At 43.9% G+C, this 19,367-nt stretch overlaps 3 protein-coding genes and 1 pseudogene across 4 annotated transcripts in view; all 4 read right to left on the bottom strand.

Moving 5' to 3' along the window:
• LOC100975751 (UDP-glucuronosyltransferase 1A1) overlaps positions 1-19,367 on the bottom strand; it is a 140,355-nt gene that overhangs the window by 79,771 nt on the left and 41,217 nt on the right. The gene's annotated exons all lie outside the window — the stretch shown is intronic.
• Positions 4,993-6,111, bottom strand: LOC103785194 (UDP-glucuronosyltransferase 1A4-like; annotated as a pseudogene).
• Positions 11,011-11,946, bottom strand: LOC129397347 (UDP-glucuronosyltransferase 1A5-like). The gene has a single exon (XM_055109421.1). The coding sequence runs from the start codon at positions 11,944-11,946 to the stop codon at positions 11,011-11,013; it is 936 nt and encodes a 311-aa protein (XP_054965396.1).
• On the bottom strand, positions 16,846-17,781 carry LOC129397346 (UDP-glucuronosyltransferase 1A5-like). The gene has a single exon (XM_055109420.1). The coding sequence runs from the start codon at positions 17,779-17,781 to the stop codon at positions 16,846-16,848; it is 936 nt and encodes a 311-aa protein (XP_054965395.1).

Below are 19,367 nucleotides of genomic sequence, written 5' to 3'. Positions count from 1 at the left end.
ATTTCTTGTCACATGTCTGGGACTCCCAGACCCTGGGGAGGCCCATGTACCTTGGAAGACGGTGGTACTCCAGAGACCTAGGGGCCCTAAGGATAGCAGAACTATGGGGAGGGAGGAGCTCCTGGTGCCTGGGAAACAGAAGGAGCTGCCCAAGGCATCAGCTTCCAGGGTCTGGAGATGAGGAGGCGTCTGGGCTGCACAGATAGACTTGGAGCCATCCGCATATGTGGAAGCCATCGGTGTCAGTGAGGTCACCCCAGCAAAGTCCAGAGACAGAAAAAAGCATCCTGAAAGACTGACCTGTGTGGTCTCATTCCCCTCTGCCAATCTCACAGACCTAAACATAAAAACTGGAATTCTTTAATGTTTGTAAGAGAACACAGAAACTAATCTTCACATCTTGGGGTAAAGATTCCTTAGGGTACAAAAACAACAAATGATAAAACTTTGCTAGAAAGAACCTCATCAAAATCTAAAACTTTTGCTCTTTGAAAGGTATTGTTTTTTAAAAATGAAAAAAGGAAGATCAGGAAAAAAGGAGATAATTGAATGGTAAGCTGATAGCTCTGAAGCCTGGAGAATAGAAGACTATGGAGAAAAGGAACAAAAAATAAATTTAAATGGCCGAATAGAGGAAAACCTCCAAGCCTTGAATAAGATGTGGGTTTCACTTTAAGCTTAGTGTCTGTGGTAGGCAGAATCACAGCCCCACAAAAGTATCTACATTGTACTTCCTCAAACCTGGGAATATGTTCCGTTACAGGTGGAAGAGACTTCACAGATATGATTAAATTAAGAGTTTTAAGATGGGGAGATTGTACTGGGTATCTGGGCAGGACAGTGTAATCACAAGGGCTCTTACAAGTGAAGGAGACAGGCGTAAGAGTGGGAGAGTTGAAGACGCTGCACTGCATCTCCCTAAAAGTGGAAAAGTACCATGAAATTCCAAAATTAATAAGGAAAAAGGAAATTTCTGTTAAAGAAATGAGCTTACATTCAGTGGAAAGAATAAGATTAAGAATGGACAGAATCAGAATGCTGACATCAAAAGACTATGAGATGGAAGCAATTTTGGTTTTTGTTGTGTTTTAAATAAATAAATCAAAAAACCACAGGTGCTGAAACTCCTGAGCTCAATGATCCTCCCACCTGAGCCTCCCAAGTACCTGGGACCACAGGCGCATGCCACTGCACCCAGCTTTTCATATTGGAGTTTCAAAAAATGTTTTCTAAGCTTTTTAAACAAGATTTCCATATGCCAAAGAAATTTTTATTTTTTTGAAATGGGGCCTCACTCTGTCACTCAGGCTGGAGTGAGGTGGTGTGAACATGGCACACTGCAGCCTCCACCTCCTCAGATCAAGTAATCCTCCTGCCTCAGCCTCCTGAGTAGCTGGGACCACAGGTGTGCGCCATCACACCTGGATAATTTTTTGATTTTTTGTAGAGATGGAGTCTCAGCACGTTTCCCAGGCTGCTCTCAGACTCCTGGGCTCAAACAATCCTCCTGCATCAGTCTCCCAAAGGGCTGAAATTGCAGGTGTGAGCCACCCACCTGCCTACAAATCATTTTCAAATGAAAAGAGATGGGGAATTCAAAAAATAACATAGGAGTAGCAATACTGGTATCCAATAAAATGGATTTTAAGGATTATTATTTAACGATAACAGCAAACTATGTGAAGAAAATGTAAGTCTCTTACAATGTTTACATTTGTAAACATTGACCATATGGTAGTCACTAACTACATATGACTATTGAGCACTTGAAATGTGACTATTCCAAATTGAGATATGCTGTAAATGTCGGATATATGCTAGATTTTGAAGACTTAGCAAGAAAAAACTATGTCAAATAGTTAAGTCATAATCTTATATTGAATATATGTTGAAAGGATAATATTTGTGATATGTCTGGTTAAACAATGCATTAGTAAAATTAATTTCAGTGGTTTCTTTTTGCTGGTTTCTAACATGCCCACTAGAAAAGTTTAAATTATGTATGTGGCTTACATTATATTTCTATTGGATAATTCTGTATTAAACCATCAAGGTAACCTATTAAGAATTTTTTAAGTAGTGTCTTCATAAGAAACATTCTTATTATAATACAAAATAACTTGAAAAAATAAGAGGGAGATGACTACAAAATTATTAACAATATCAGAATTAGGTAACAGCCTTATAGACAGTCACTGCATCAAAGGAGAAATTTAAAAACTGATATTTAAATTATCTAAAAGCAATGAAAAGAACAGCAATTTTTACCAAAACCTAAGTAAAAGAAATCTTTTACTCGAGCCCTCAAAGCTTCATTAAGAAAAATCAAATGTAAAGAAGTGTAATAGTCCTCTAACGAAGTTGCAAAAGCAGCTACAAATCAACCAAAAGAAACTAGGATGAAATCATTAAGGCAAAAATAAGCTGCAGTTAACGAAACGGAAAATGAAACAGTGAAAAGAATATACAAATTCCACAGTTATTTCTTTGAGAAGACCAATCAAATAATTCAAACTATCCATAAACTTTAAATCAAGGGAAAGAGAGGGAGAAGAAACGTAAGATTTCAACTTTGGTCTTGTATATTTGTAGAAAAATTTCAAATCTAAGGGTCAACCAAACCAAGTAAGTAAGCGTGACAAAATAACAAAGGAAATCAATGTAATAAAAATGATAATGGCATGTCTGTCACAGATAATACATGATAAAGATTTTGGTGTAAATGATCTTTCATGCACTCAGTAAATTGGCACGAACATGGCAAAGGTCTCCAGGTGACACATCTTGTCCTGCAGGAGTCTTAAACTCTACTAATGATGATGATAGCTCTTCCTCTAAGAGGCCTAAGGTGATCTGTGAAAATTCTTCTTTATTCACTTGACCCAGAAACACCACAAAATCATGCAATTCAAGAGGTTTCAGTTTTCCTGTTCACTTAAAGGACATTCGTGAAACTACCCAGGACATCAATGTATGCATATACAAAGAGCCACCAAGTGTCTGAAGGATGTCACTTTATGGAAGCAGTGTGCACCATTTCGATATTGCAATGGAGGGGCTGGCAAGTGTGCCCAGGGCCGAGCAGTGGGGCTGGACACAAGGTCGGTGGCCCAAATAGGGTGCTGGATTTTTGCTGCACGTGCTTTAAAATGCAGAGAATACTAAATATAATAATTTAGATGTAGATTCTCTCATCATTAAGCTTATCCAAGTAAACAAAGCATCCAAGATGAGCCAAGCGTCTTGCAGAGCTCATTATTGGATTAACCCTTACATGACCCCCCACTGCCACATTCAAGATGATCTTTACTGATAAGGAACAAATTGTTCCTAAACCTGAGGATGAGGTTGCACAGAAGAAAAAGACATCCCAGAAGAAACTGAAGAAAAAAATTACCTATGGCTCTGGAAGAAATTCAGCATAAAATAAATGCAATTAAACTAAAATAATAAGAATGATAACAGATAATATTTATTGGGTGCTCACTATAACAACATTAAAACCACAATGCTTAGGGTACCTGTCCTAGGTCACATAGCTAGAAAAATGACAGTGAAGATTTGAGCCAGTGCAGTTCAGTCTAAAGAATATATTCATAGTGAAAAACCACAAGAAAAGAGCCACAATCACTATTCAAATGCCTTCCTAATTTTCCACATTTTTACAAAGCTAAAGAACATATATATTTTTTACAATTCAGTAACTACATTGCATAAGGGGAAAAGAAAACCAGTAGAACAAATATCTTGCGGTTTGATCAAAAACAAAAATAAAGTTTAGTGTCCTTTGCAATAATACCTACACTAATAAAAAGAAGTACAGAAATAAGAATACAAAGGACCTAAACTCATGGAAGTTCATATAAATTCAGTGAATATGACAAAAAAGGGCTCAATTCTCTCACAAGAAAGATGGCTCCCTCACTGGGCTTGGTGGCTCTTGCCTGTAATCCCAGCACTTTGGGAGGCCGAGGCAGGCAGATCACATGAGGTCAGGAGTTCAAGACCAGCCTGGCTAACATTGCGAAACCTCATCTCTACTAAAAAAAAAAAAAACAAAATTGCCAGGAGCAGTGGCACATGCCGGCAGTCCCAGTTGCTCAGGAGACTGAGGTGGGAGAATCTCTTAAACCCGGGAGGTGAAGGTTGCAGTGAGTGGAGATCCGGCCACTGCCCTCCAGCCTGGGTGACAGAACGAGGCTCAGTCTCAAGAAAAACAAAAACAAAGGATGGCTCCCTTAATGGATTTAGAAACCAAATTCATTGGTGTGTGAATTTGGTTTTTCACATCCCAGAGTACTATTTCAATGAAACCCAAATATTCTGTATTAATGAAAGCCACCTCTGAAATTTTTGGAAAAAGAATAGATCCCACTATAGAAACTTGGAGTGGGATAGGGTGGGTTTGGTGATATGATCAGCTTCACCTGAGAAACACTTCCCTTCTTGGACACATGTCCATTCATCACTGGTCCCAGCTTCACTGGGCTTATAGATTCACAGTCTTATCTCCTCCCTAGTCCCTTCCACCCACTCTTGATAATTTCAGCATTCCAAGTAGAAGACCCTTTTGACATGCAACCATCACCATACCTTCCAAACTCTACGATGTCCCCACATCATACACCAGACCCCCAACTCCTGGTCAGAAAAACTTTTCTCAGGACAGATCCCTCTCTGGAAACTGAACTCCATGTTTCATTCTCTGATCACATGCATCCATCCCACCTTCACAGCCCCACTTCCACTCAACTGAGTCAACCTCTTTGACACTTCTACTTCCTGTGAGTGCCTAGGTCTCCTGTGGTCACCTCTGTATCTTTCGCAAGACGGGACCACTAAAAATTATCATGTCCACAATTGTAATTTACTGTTGCATCACCATTCAGCTGAAAATCAGGCAAGCAAAAACCCCAGGATGGATCAGTTCCGAATGTAGTGTCCCTGATCCTGCCGAGCTGAAGGACATGCACAACCATGAAGATGGTGCCTTTACAAACAGTGTCCGTGAGTCACAGCAGTCCTTGTCCATCCTCTGACAGACCCTCGTCCGTGCCTCTTCTTCCTCTCAGTGACCACTGAAAACTTGAAATACACTAGGCCCCTCAACAGTTTATCTGTTATAAAGAAGCCAAAATAAAATCTTTGGAAAGATAAGTAGATATGGAAGCACTTGTAAGTAAATACATTTTTTAAAAAGTGTTTTGCCTGGAACATTGATTGGATGAAGGCACCAATACAGACCTGAGATAGTGGCTTCCCGTTGGCACAGTTGATGCCCCCAGTGAAGACCATGTTGGGCATGATCGGCCTGGGGAAGTCCATCACAAAGTCCCCTCGGAACAGCCACACAGATGCATAGCTGACAAGATCCACCACTGACACCTCTCTCTGAAAAAGCTCAGAGGCAAGACTTGCATAAGGGGCAGAAAAAGTATGGCAAATGTAGGACACAGCCAGAGGGTAGAGCATGTTCTTGACCCTTTGCAGGAATGTCATGTGGTCTGAATTGGTCGTTAGTAACTTAGGAATATAGGAGTAAGGATTTGGACACTATGTGCCCTTAAAGTCTAAGTCACATGGAATGTACCTCCAAAAAAACACAGTAGGAATCGACAGGTACTTAGCCAGCACCGCCCCGCAGAGGTTAACGGGGTCTGTTAAAACTACATCAAAGGAAGTAGCATTCAGGTGCCTGATCAGGGCCTCATTATGCAGTAGCTCCACACAACACCTATGAAGGGCCAAAGACACACTGTTCATAATTGCCATACTTCTAGAATATCTCTTCAGAAGATGTTCTGTTTCAAAGAACCCTTGAGTGTAGCCCAGCGTAACGCGATCAAATTCTTTCTGGCTACATGGAACGGCATAGGCTGTCAGGGTGAAAAATTTCTCTTCTTTGATGTGCATATTCACCTCTGGGGTGAGGACCACCGCCTGGTGGCCTCTGGCATGGAGCTCCCGCAAGGCCTCCCGCATGCTGAGCCAGGGGCTGCCATCAGTGGGCACCACCAACACCTTTCCACTCTCAGCCCAGGGCTGGACACTGAGGAGAAGCAGCAGTCCTGTGGCCAGCCGCGGCAGGGGAACCTGGAGTCCTCTGGCCATCTCAGCAGAAGCCACCGACAGCTGACTGTCCACCCCACGCTGTGCCTGCTACATTTGTTTCCTTCACCTTAATTACCTTGTCATTGAGCCACCTAGCAAATCAGCATGTAATTGGAAGACAAAGTGCCCTCCTCCCGTTACTTATTACCCGTTAATCTATAATTGCCTTTCATTATGGGCCCAACCCTGGGAAAGACCAATCACGCCTATCTTGAAAAACTCATCTGACCCTGTGCTCCCTCTGGGGAACATCCAAGTTCAAGCTCTTCTTTCTCATTCAATTCCCAACACAAGGCTGTGGACACCCATTTCATGTCACTGCCTTCTACTCTGTTAACCACATTTATCAGGCTGCAGCTGAGGTCTGAGGAGTCACCATTGCCCTAGTCCCCAACCACATGTTCTCTGCTGAATGTGACGCTATTTGCTAACCCTTGAAACTCTTTCTTCTCATATATGAATAACACAGCACATCCAAAAGACATACAACATTGCTAAGCCAGCTTTCTCTAAACAGAGAGTGTTCAGGCTGGCTATCTGGTTTTGGTCTTTTTTCACACCAGGATATTTCTTGTAAAGCTCAAAGAGGACTCTCTCTGAAGTGGCTGTCAATATTAAAAAAAACTGCGGGGAGGCTGAGCTCAAGATGTGATAATCATATTCTTGGGAAGGCTTTATTGAGGATTCTCCATCTACACCATGGAATAAGAGGTGATGCTGTCTAAAGCACACATGGGCAAGACAACCCTAGCAAGGACCCATGGTGGGTTCAGGGAGCTCCTGCTCACCAAAGGACCTGGGGAGCTGGAGCCTGGCCTCAGATCTTGCACAGTCTGAATTCCTCTTCTGAATGCCGAAGGCTCCCGTCTTCTGCAAGTCTGCATAGAGACTGGAGTATCCATTCATCCAGGCCTTTATTTCATCCTGAAGATTATGGTCAGGCTTTTCTCCAAGTCAATCCAGCACCAAGTTCTGATAAGAATGGTTCCTCCAGAACAGAACGGGCTGCATAATTTGTGGAGGCACTGCTTCAAATTTCAAAATGGAGAATTAAATGTGTGCCTTTCTAGGGGGAGACCCTGAGCATCACAATGGTCTCATGCCCATGAGGCTCATCCTGCTCCAGAAAGTCACTCCTACATGTGCTCGCAAGATTGCTGTTGCTTCCTTGTCCTGGTCGCCCCAGGATGAGGTGGGCAGGCTCTCTGGGCTGTGCCCACTTTCCATCTCACTACCTCTGTGTCTACATGCCTGGCCGTGTCTGCTGTTGCTGGTGAGGCTGAGGCTTCCCTTATGGAGGAAGTTACTCCCATTAGAAATCCACATTGATAACAGATTCCACCTTTGGACACAACCCATGGGGCAGGCAGTGAATGGATGCGTCCATCAGAGGGACACCCAGCTCAAGGGAGGCATATGCAGGATGGCACAGAGAGGACAGGTCTGTAAGGGCTTGAGAACTCCCCAGGGGAGGACGATTTCTGGGGATTTGTGAGGACACAGAGTGCTAGAAAGGGATTCTCAGCTGTGGGTGCAACATCTCAGCCTCTCAACTATTCCTCCAACCCCCTTAAAACTGTCTGCATCTTAAGAACCCTCCTGATGAGCCCGGGGTGAGGGTGGAACATGCCTGGGAGGGTGCTCTTGCCACATTCAAGGGGCTCCCATGTTCTATTTCCATGTAGTGGTGTTCTATTTCCATGTAGTGGTGTTTTATTTAGACAGTGATGCCATCTCATTTCTAGTTACGTGTCTGGCACTCCTAGACCCTGGGGAGGCCCATGTATCTTGGAAGATGGTGGTGCCTTCAGAGACATAGGGGCCCTGAGGACAGCAGGACTGTGGGGAGGGAGAAGCTCACATTCCTGGTGCCTGGGAAATAGGAGGAGCTGCCCAAGGCATCAGCTTCCAGGGTCTGGAGATGAGGAGGGGTCTGGGCTGCACAGATAGACTTGGAGCCATCAGCATATGTGGTAGCTGAAGCCATGGGTGTCAGTGAGGTCACCCCAGCAACGTCCAGAGACAGAAAAAGGCATCCCGAAAGCCTGACCTGAGTGATCTAGCTCCCCTCTCCCAATCTCACAGAGCTAAACATATCAACTGGAACTCTTTAGTGTTTTTAAGAGAACGTAGAAACTATATCTTGGGGTAGACAAAGCTTCCTTAGGGTACAAAAAGTACAAACGATAAAAACTTCACTAGAATAAACCTCATCAAATTCTAAAATTTTTGCTCTTTGAAAGTATTGTTTTTAAAAAATGAAAAAAGGAAGATAAGGAGAGAAAGGAGATAATTGAATGGTAAGCTGAGAGCTCTGAAGCCTGGAGAATAGAAGACTATGGAGGACAGAAACAAAAATTAAATTTAAATGGCCAAATGAAGGAAAACCTCCAAGTTTTGAATAAGATGTGGGTTTCACTTTAAGCTTAGTGTCTGTGGTAGGCAGAATCACAGCCCCACAAAGTATCTACATTGTAGTTGCTCAAACCTGGGAATATATTCCATTACAGGTGGAAGAGACTTTATAGATGTGATTATATTAAGGGTTTTCACATGGGGAGATTATGCTGGATGTCCGGGCGGGACAATGCAATCACAAGGGCTCTTGCAAGTGAAAGAGACAGATGTAAGAATTAGAGACTTGAAGACGCTGCACTGCGTGTCCATGGAAATGGAAAGGGGCCTTGGAATTCCAAAACTAAGATGGAAAAACTAAATATCTGTTAAAGGAATGAGCTTACACCCAATGGAAAGAATACAACTAAGAATGGACAGAATCAGAATGCTGACATGAAAAGAAACTATCAGATTAAAGTCATTTTGGGTTTTGTTGTGTTTTAAATCAATCAATCAGTCAATCAGTCAGTCAGTCAACAAAGTACAAGAGCTGAAACTCCTGAGCTCAATGATCCTCCCATCTGAGCCTCCCAAGTAGCTGGGGCCACAGGCACATGCCACTGCACCCAGTTTTTCATATTGGAGTTTTTAAAAAATATTTTCTAAACTTTAAAACAAGATTTCCACATTCCAAATAAATTTTTATTTTTTTTGAGATGGGGCCTCGCTGTCACTCAGGCTGGAGTGAGGTGGCGTGAACATGGCACACTGCAGCCTCCACCTCCTGGGATCAAGTGATCCTCCTGCCTCAGCCTCCCGAGTAGCTGGGACCACAGGTGTGCGCCATCACACCTGGATAATTTTTTAATTTTTTGTAGAGACGGAGTCTCAGCATGTTGCCCAGGCTGCTCTCAGACTCCTGGGCTCAAGCAATCCTCCTCCCTCGGTCTCCCAAAGGGCTGAAATTACAGGTGTGAGCTACCCACTTGCACACAAATCATTTTCAAATTAAAAGAGATGGGGAATTCAAAAAATAACATAGGAGTCACATTACTGATATCAGATAAAATGTATTTTAAGGATTATTATTTAATGATAACAGGAAACTATGTGAAGAAAATACAAGTCTCAAACCTACATGCACCAATCTAATCACTATGTATAAAGCAAAACCTATTCAAGAACCGAACTATAACTTGAGCAGAATTTGTTATATAAGGGGATTTTTTAAAAGACATCCTTCACAGAATTGGGCAGATTCAGTAGAGGGTCTTTTAAAAGATAGAAAAATTGCCTAGGTGTGGTGGCTCGCGCCTGTAATTCCAGCAATTTGGCAGGCTGAGGTGAGTGAATCACTTGAGATGAGGCATTTGAGATCAGCCTGGCCAATATGATGAAACTCCATCTCCATAAAAAATACAAAAAAAAAGAAAATTAGCTGGATGTGGTGCCATGCACCTGTAGTTCCAGCTGCTTGGGAGGCTGAGGCAGGAGAATCAGTTGAACCTGGGAGGTGGAGGTTGCAATGAGCCAAGATCCCACCACTGCACTCCAGACTGGGTGACAGAGCAAGACTCCATCTCAAAAGAAAAAAAAAAGATAGAAAAATTTAAAAGATAGAATTTTAGTTTTATCCATGGAATATTTATAAACATTCACCATATTGTTGTCACTAACTACATATGAATATTGAGCACTTGAAATGTGGCTATTCCAAATTGAGATATACTGTAAGTGTCAAATATATGCTAGATTTTGAAGACTTAACAACAAAAAAAGCTACGTTAAATAGTTCACATGTTGAAAGGATAATATTTGGGATACATCTGGTTAAATAAAATGCATTATTCAAATTAATTTTAGTGGTTTCTTTTTGCTGGTGTTTAACATGCCCACTAGAAAAGTTTAAATTATGTATGTGGTTTACATGATATTTCTATTGGACACTTCGGTATTAGACCATGAAGTTAACCTAGTAAGAATTTTTTTTAAGTAGTGTCTTCACAAGAAACATTCTCCTATTACAATCCAACACTCCCTCTCTGGAAACTGAACTCTGTGTTTCATTCTCTGATCACAGACATCCGTTGCACCTACATTGGCCCAATTCCACCGAACTGAGTCAACCTCTCTGAAACCTCTACTTCCTCTGAGTGCTTAGGTCTCCTGTGGTCACCTCTCTATCTTTTGCAAGATGGGACCACTAAAAATTGTCACGTCAACAATTGTAAATTTCTATTCCTTCCTCCTTTCTACTGAAAATCCTGCAAGCAAAATTTGGATGGATCAGTTCTCAGTGTAGTGTCCCTGCTCCTGCCCAGCTGAAGCACATCCACAGCCATGAAGATGGTGCTTTTACAAACGAACAGTCTCCGTGAGTCACACCACTCTTGTCCATCCTTTGACAGATCCTCGTCCCTGCCTCTCCTTCCTTTCAGTGGCCATTGAAACCCTGAACTGCACTACCATTAACCATTCAACAGTTTATCTCACTGAAAACGATTACAACAATGAGAAGCAGAAATGAAATCTTTGGAAAGATAAGTAGATACGAAGACACTTTTAAGTAAACACATTTTTTAAAAAGTGTTTTGCCTGGAACATTGATTGGATGAAGGCACCAATACAGACCTGAGATAGTGGCTTCCTGTTGGCACAGTTGATGCCCCCAATGAAGACCATGTTGGGCATGATTGGCCTGGGGTAGTCCATCACGAAGTCCCGTCGGAACAGCCACACAGATGCATGGCTGACAAGATCCACCACTGACACCTCTCTCTGAAAAAGCTCAGAGGCAAGGCTTGCATAAGGAGCAGAAAGAGCATGGCAAAGGTAGGACAGGGCCAGAGGGTAGAGCATGTTCTTGACCCTTTGCAGGAATGTCATGTGGTCTGAATTGGTCGTTAGATACTTAGGTATATAGGAGTAAGGATTTGGACACTGTGTGCCCTTAAAGTCTAAATCACATGGAATGTTCCTCAAAAAAAACACAGCAGGAATTGACAGGTACTTAGCCACCACCGCCCCGCAGAGGTGAAAGGGGTCTGTTAGAACCACATCAAAGGAAGTAGCATTCAGGTGCCTGATCAGGGCCTCATTATGCAGTAGCTCCACACAAGACCTATGAAGGACCAAAGATACATTGTTCATAATTGCCACACTTCTAGAATATCTCTTCAGAAGATGTTCTGTTTCAAAGAACGATTGAGTGTGGCCCAGCAAAAGGCGATCAAATTCGTCCTGGGTCCACGAAATGGCATAGGTTGTCAGGGTGAAAAAGTTCTCTTCTTTGATGTGCATATTCACCTCCGGGGTGAGGACCACCGCCTGGTGGCCTCTGGCATGGAGCTCCCGCAAGGCCTCCCGCATGCTGAGCCAGTGGCTGCCATCAGTGGGCACCACCAGCACCTTCCCACTCTCAGCCCAGGGCTGGACACTGAGGAGGAGCAGCACTCCTGTGGCCAGCCGCGGCAGGGGAACCTGGAGTCCTCTGGCCATCTCAGCAGAAGCCACCGACAGCTGACTGTCCACCCCACGCTGTGCCTGCTACATTTGTTTCCTTCGCCTTAATTACCTTGTCATTGAGCCACCTAGCAAATCAGCATGTAATTGGAAGACAGAATGCCCTCTTCCAGTTATTTATTACCTGTTAATCTATCATTGCCTTTCATTATGGGCCCCGCCCTGAGTAAGACCGATCATGCCTATCTTGAAAAACTCATCTGACCCTGTGCTGCCTCTGGGGAACATCCAAGTTCAAGCTCTTCTTTCTCATTCAATTCCCAGCACAAGGCTGTGGACACCCATTTCATGTCACTGCCTTCTACTCTGTTAACCACATTTATCAGGCTGCAGCTGAGGTCTGAGGAGTCACCATTGCCCTAGTCCCCAACCACATGTTCTCTGCTGAATGTGATGCTATTTGCTAACCCTTGAAACTCTTTCTTCTCATATATGAATAACACAGCACATCCAAAAGACATACAACATTGCTAAGCCAGCTTTCTCTAAACAGAGAGTGTTCAGGCTGGCTATCTGGTTTTGGTCTTTTTTCACACCAGGATATTTCTTGTAAAGCTCAAAGAGGACTCTCTCTGAAGTGGCTGTCAATATTAAAAAAAGCTGCGGGGAGGCTGAACTCAAGATGTGAAGATCATATTCTTTGGAAGGCTTTATTGAGAATTCTCCATCTACACCATGGAATAAGAGGTGATGCTGTCTAAAGCACACATGGGCAAGACAACCCTAGCAAGGACCCACGGTGGGTTCAGGGAGCTCCTGCTCACCAAGGGACCTGGGGAGCTGGAGCCTGGCCTCAGATCTTGCACAGTCTGAATTCCTCTTCTGAATGCCAAAGGCTCCGGTCTTCTGCAAGTCTGCATAGAGACTGGAGTATCCATTCATCCAGGCCTTTATTTCATCCTGAAGATTATGGTCAGGCTTTTCTCCAAGTCAATCCAGCACCAAGTTCTGATAAGAATGGTTCCTCCAGAACAGAACGGGCTGCATAATTTGTGGGGGCACTGCTTCAAATTTCAAAATGGAGAATTAAACGTGTGCCTTTCTAGGGGAGACCCTGAGCACTCACAATGGTCTCACGCCCATGAGGCTCGTCCTGCTCCAGAAAGTCACTCCTACATGTGCTCGCAAGATTGCTGTTGCTTCCTTGTCCTGGTCACCCCAGGATGAGGTGGGCAGGCTCTCTGGGCTGTGCCCACTTTCCATCTCACTACCTCTGTGTCTACATGCCTGGCCGTGTCTGCTGTTGCTGGTGAGGCTGAGGCTTCCCTTATGGAGGAAGTTACTCCCATTAGAAATCCACATTGATAACAGATTCCACCTTTGGACACAACCCATGGGGCAGGCAGTGAATGGATGCGTCCATCAGAGGGACACCCAGCTCAAGGGAGGCATATGCAGGATGGCACAGAGAGGACAGGTCTGTAAGGGCTTGAGAACTCCCCAGGGGAGGACGATTTCTGGGGATTTGTGAGGACACAGAGTGCTAGAAAGGGATTCTCAGCTGTGGGTGCAACATCTCAGCCTCTCAACTATTCCTCCAACCCCCTTAAAACTGTCTGCATCTTAAGAACCCTCCTGATGAGCCCGGGGTGAGGGTGGAACATGCCTGGGAGGGTGCTCTTGCCACATTCAAGGGGCTCCCATGTTCTATTTCCATGTAGTGGTGTTCTATTTCCATGTAGTGGTGTTTTATTTAGACAGTGATGCCATCTCATTTCTAGTTACGTGTCTGGCACTCCTAGACCCTGGGGAGGCCCATGTATCTTGGAAGATGGTGGTGCCTTCAGAGACATAGGGGCCCTGAGGACAGCAGGACTGTGGGGAGGGAGAAGCTCACATTCCTGGTGCCTGGGAAATAGGAGGAGCTGCCCAAGGCATCAGCTTCCAGGGTCTGGAGATGAGGAGGGGTCTGGGCTGCACAGATAGACTTGGAGCCATCAGCATATGTGGTAGCTGAAGCCATGGGTGTCAGTGAGGTCACCCCAGCAACGTCCAGAGACAGAAAAAGGCATCCCGAAAGCCTGACCTGAGTGATCTAGCTCCCCTCTCCCAATCTCACAGAGCTAAACATATCAACTGGAACTCTTTAGTGTTTTTAAGAGAACGTAGAAACTATATCTTGGGGTAGACAAAGCTTCCTTAGGGTACAAAAAGTACAAACGATAAAAACTTCACTAGAATAAACCTCATCAAATTCTAAAATTTTTGCTCTTTGAAAGTATTGTTTTTAAAAAATGAAAAAAGGAAGATAAGGAGAGAAAGGAGATAATTGAATGGTAAGCTGAGAGCTCTGAAGCCTGGAGAATAGAAGACTATGGAGGACAGAAACAAAAATTAAATTTAAATGGCCAAATGAAGGAAAACCTCCAAGTTTTGAATAAGATGTGGGTTTCACTTTAAGCTTAGTGTCTGTGGTAGGCAGAATCACAGCCCCACAAAGTATCTACATTGTAGTTGCTCAAACCTGGGAATATATTCCATTACAGGTGGAAGAGACTTTATAGATGTGATTATATTAAGGGTTTTCACATGGGGAGATTATGCTGGATGTCCGGGCGGGACAATGCAATCACAAGGGCTCTTGCAAGTGAAAGAGACAGATGTAAGAATTAGAGACTTGAAGACGCTGCACTGCGTGTCCATGGAAATGGAAAGGGGCCTTGGAATTCCAAAACTAAGATGGAAAAACTAAATATCTGTTAAAGGAATGAGCTTACACCCAATGGAAAGAATACAACTAAGAATGGACAGAATCAGAATGCTGACATGAAAAGAAACTATCAGATTAAAGTCATTTTGGGTTTTGTTGTGTTTTAAATCAATCAATCAGTCAATCAGTCAGTCAGTCAACAAAGTACAAGAGCTGAAACTCCTGAGCTCAATGATCCTCCCATCTGAGCCTCCCAAGTAGCTGGGGCCACAGGCACATGCCACTGCACCCAGTTTTTCATATTGGAGTTTTTAAAAAATATTTTCTAAACTTTAAAACAAGATTTCCACATTCCAAATAAATTTTTATTTTTTTTGAGATGGGGCCTCGCTGTCACTCAGGCTGGAGTGAGGTGGCGTGAACATGGCACACTGCAGCCTCCACCTCCTGGGATCAAGTGATCCTCCTGCCTCAGCCTCCCGAGTAGCTGGGACCACAGGTGTGCGCCATCACACCTGGATAATTTTTTAATTTTTTGTAGAGACGGAGTCTCAGCATGTTGCCCAGGCTGCTCTCAGACTCCTGGGCTCAAGCAATCCTCCTCCCTCGGTCTCCCAAAGGGCTGAAATTACAGGTGTGAGCTACCCACTTGCACACAAATCATTTTCAAATTAAAAGAGATGGGGAATTCAAAAAATAACATAGGAGTCACATTACTGATATCAGATAAAATGTATTTTAAGGATTATTATTTAATGATAACAGGAAACTATGTGAAGAAAATACAAGTCTCAAACCTACATGCACCAATCTAATCACTATGTATAAAGCAAAACCTATTCAAGAACCGAACTATAACTTGAGCAGAATTTGTTATATAAGGGGATTTTTTAAAAGACATCCTTCACAGAATTGGGCAGATTCAGTAGAGGGTCTTTTAAAAGATAGAAAAATTGCCTAGGTGTGGTGGCTCGCGCCTGTAATTCCAGCAATTTGGCAGGCTGAGGTGAGTGAATCACTTGAGATGAGGCATTTGAGATCAGCCTGGCCAATATGATGAAACTCCATCTCCATAAAAAATACAAAAAAAAAGAAAATTAGCTGGATGTGGTGCCATGCACCTGTAGTTCCAGCTGCTTGGGAGGCTGAGGCAGGAGAATCAGTTGAACCTGGGAGGTGGAGGTTGCAATGAGCCAAGATCCCACCACTGCACTCCAGACTGGGTGACAGAGCAAGACTCCATCTCAAAAGAAAAAAAAAAGATAGAAAAATTTAAAAGATAGAATTTTAGTTTTATCCATGGAATATTTATAAACATTCACCATATTGTTGTCACTAACTACATATGAATATTGAGCACTTGAAATGTGGCTATTCCAAATTGAGATATACTGTAAGTGTCAAATATATGCTAGATTTTGAAGACTTAACAACAAAAAAAGCTACGTTAAATAGTTCACATGTTGAAAGGATAATATTTGGGATACATCTGGTTAAATAAAATGCATTATTCAAATTAATTTTAGTGGTTTCTTTTTGCTGGTGTTTAACATGCCCACTAGAAAAGTTTAAATTATGTATGTGGTTTACATGATATTTCTATTGGACACTTCGGTATTAGACCATGAAGTTAACCTAGTAAGAATTTTTTTTAAGTAGTGTCTTCACAAGAAACATTCTCCTATTACAATCCAACACTCCCTCTCTGGAAACTGAACTCTGTGTTTCATTCTCTGATCACAGACATCCGTTGCACCTACATTGGCCCAATTCCACCGAACTGAGTCAACCTCTCTGAAACCTCTACTTCCTCTGAGTGCTTAGGTCTCCTGTGGTCACCTCTCTATCTTTTGCAAGATGGGACCACTAAAAATTGTCACGTCAACAATTGTAAATTTCTATTCCTTCCTCCTTTCTACTGAAAATCCTGCAAGCAAAATTTGGATGGATCAGTTCTCAGTGTAGTGTCCCTGCTCCTGCCCAGCTGAAGCACATCCACAGCCATGAAGATGGTGCTTTTACAAACGAACAGTCTCCGTGAGTCACACCACTCTTGTCCATCCTTTGACAGATCCTCGTCCCTGCCTCTCCTTCCTTTCAGTGGCCATTGAAACCCTGAACTGCACTACCATTAACCATTCAACAGTTTATCTCACTGAAAACGATTACAACAATGAGAAGCAGAAATGAAATCTTTGGAAAGATAAGTAGATACGAAGACACTTTTAAGTAAACACATTTTTTAAAAAGTGTTTTGCCTGGAACATTGATTGGATGAAGGCACCAATACAGACCTGAGATAGTGGCTTCCTGTTGGCACAGTTGATGCCCCCAATGAAGACCATGTTGGGCATGATTGGCCTGGGGTAGTCCATCACGAAGTCCCGTCGGAACAGCCACACAGATGCATGGCTGACAAGATCCACCACTGACACCTCTCTCTGAAAAAGCTCAGAGGCAAGGCTTGCATAAGGAGCAGAAAGAGCATGGCAAAGGTAGGACAGGGCCAGAGGGTAGAGCATGTTCTTGACCCTTTGCAGGAATGTCATGTGGTCTGAATTGGTCGTTAGATACTTAGGTATATAGGAGTAAGGATTTGGACACTGTGTGCCCTTAAAGTCTAAATCACATGGAATGTTCCTCAAAAAAAACACAGCAGGAATTGACAGGTACTTAGCCACCACCGCCCCGCAGAGGTGAAAGGGGTCTGTTAGAACCACATCAAAGGAAGTAGCATTCAGGTGCCTGATCAGGGCCTCATTATGCAGTAGCTCCACACAAGACCTATGAAGGACCAAAGATACATTGTTCATAATTGCCACACTTCTAGAATATCTCTTCAGAAGATGTTCTGTTTCAAAGAACGATTGAGTGTGGCCCAGCAAAAGGCGATCAAATTCGTCCTGGGTCCACGAAATGGCATAGGTTGTCAGGGTGAAAAAGTTCTCTTCTTTGATGTGCATATTCACCTCCGGGGTGAGGACCACCGCCTGGTGGCCTCTGGCATGGAGCTCCCGCAAGGCCTCCCGCATGCTGAGCCAGTGGCTGCCATCAGTGGGCACCACCAGCACCTTCCCACTCTCAGCCCAGGGCTGGACACTGAGGAGGAGCAGCACTCCTGTGGCCAGCCGCGGCAGGGGAACCTGGAGTCCTCTGGCCATCTCAGCAGAAGCCACCGACAGCTGACTGTCCACCCCACGCTGTGCCTGCTACATTTGTTTCCTTCGCCTTAATTACCTTGTCATTGAGCCACCTAGCAAATCAGCATGTAATTGGAAGACAGAATGCCCTCTTCCAGTTATTTATTACCTGTTAATCTATCATTGCCTTTCATTATGGGCCCCGCCCTGAGTAAGACCGATCATGCCTATCTTGAAAAACTCATCTGACCCTGTGCTGCCTCTGGGGAACATCCAAGTTCAAGCTCTTCTTTCTCATTCAATTCCCAGCACAAGGCTGTGGACACCCATTTCATGTCACTGCCTTCTACTCTGTTAACCACATTTATCAGGCTGCAGCTGAGGTCTGAGGAGTCACCATTGCCCTAGTCCCCAACCACATGTTCTCTGCTGAATGTGATGCTATTTGCTAACCCTTGAAACTCTTTCTTCTCATATATGAATAACACAGCACATCCAAAAGACATACAACATTGCTAAGCCAGCTTTCTCTAAACAGAGAGTGTTCAGGCTGGCTATCTGGTTTTGGTCTTTTTTCACACCAGGATATTTCTTGTAAAGCTCAAAGAGGACTCTCTCTGAAGTGGCTGTCAATATTAAAAAAAGCTGCGGGGAGGCTGAACTCAAGATGTGAAGATCATATTCTTTGGAAGGCTTTATTGAGAATTCTCCATCTACACCATGGAATAAGAGGTGATGCTGTCTAAAGCACACATGGGCAAGACAACCCTAGCAAGGACCCACGGTGGGTTCAGGGAGCTCCTGCTCACCAAGGGACCTGGGGAGCTGGAGCCTGGCCTCAGATCTTGCACAGTCTGAATTCCTCTTCTGAATGCCAAAGGCTCCGGTCTTCTGCAAGTCTGCATAGAGACTGGAGTATCCATTCATCCAGGCCTTTATTTCATCCTGAAGATTATGGTCAGGCTTTTCTCCAAGTCAATCCAGCACCAAGTTCTGATAAGAATGGTTCCTCCAGAACAGAACGGGCTGCATAATTTGTGGGGGCACTGCTTCAAATTTCAAAATGGAGAATTAAACGTGTGCCTTTCTAGGGGAGACCCTGAGCACTCACAATGGTCTCACGCCCATGAGGCTCGTCCTGCTCCAGAAAGTCACTCCTACATGTGCTCGCAAGATTGCTGTTGCTTCCTTGTCCTGGTCACCCCAGGATGAGGTGGGCAGGCTCTCTGGGCTGTGCCCACTTTCCATCTCACTACCTCTGTGTCTACATGCCTGGCCGTGTCTGCTGTTGCTGGTGAGGCTGAGGCTTCCCTTATGGAGGAAGTTACTCCCATTAGAAATCCACATTGATAACAGATTCCACCTTTGGACACAACCCATGGGGCAGGCAGTGAATGGATGCGTCCATCAGAGGGACACCCAGCTCAAGGGAGGCATATGCAGGATGGCACAGAGAGGACAGGTCTGTAAGGGCTTGAGAACTCCCCAGGGGAGGACGATTTCTGGGGATTTGTGAGGACACAGAGTGCTAGAAAGGGATTCTCAGCTGTGGGTGCAACATCTCAGCCTCTCAACTATTCCTCCAACCCCCTTAAAACTGTCTGCAT

Source organism: Pan paniscus, chromosome 13 (assembly GCF_029289425.2).
Source record: "Pan paniscus chromosome 13, NHGRI_mPanPan1-v2.0_pri, whole genome shotgun sequence".
In the NCBI taxonomy this organism is placed as follows: domain Eukaryota; kingdom Metazoa; phylum Chordata; class Mammalia; order Primates; family Hominidae; genus Pan; species Pan paniscus.
The sequence above is the reverse complement of the archived record's forward strand: the minus strand, read 5'-3'. Positions and strand labels throughout refer to the sequence as shown.

What these genes read in the sequence shown, in the direction of transcription:
- LOC129397346 (XM_055109420.1), bottom strand. Translation starts at nt 17,781, where the DNA reads ATGGCCAGAGGACTCCAGGTTCCCCTGCCGCGGCTGGCCACAGGAGTG.
- LOC129397347 (XM_055109421.1), bottom strand. Translation starts at nt 11,946, where the DNA reads ATGGCCAGAGGACTCCAGGTTCCCCTGCCGCGGCTGGCCACAGGAGTG.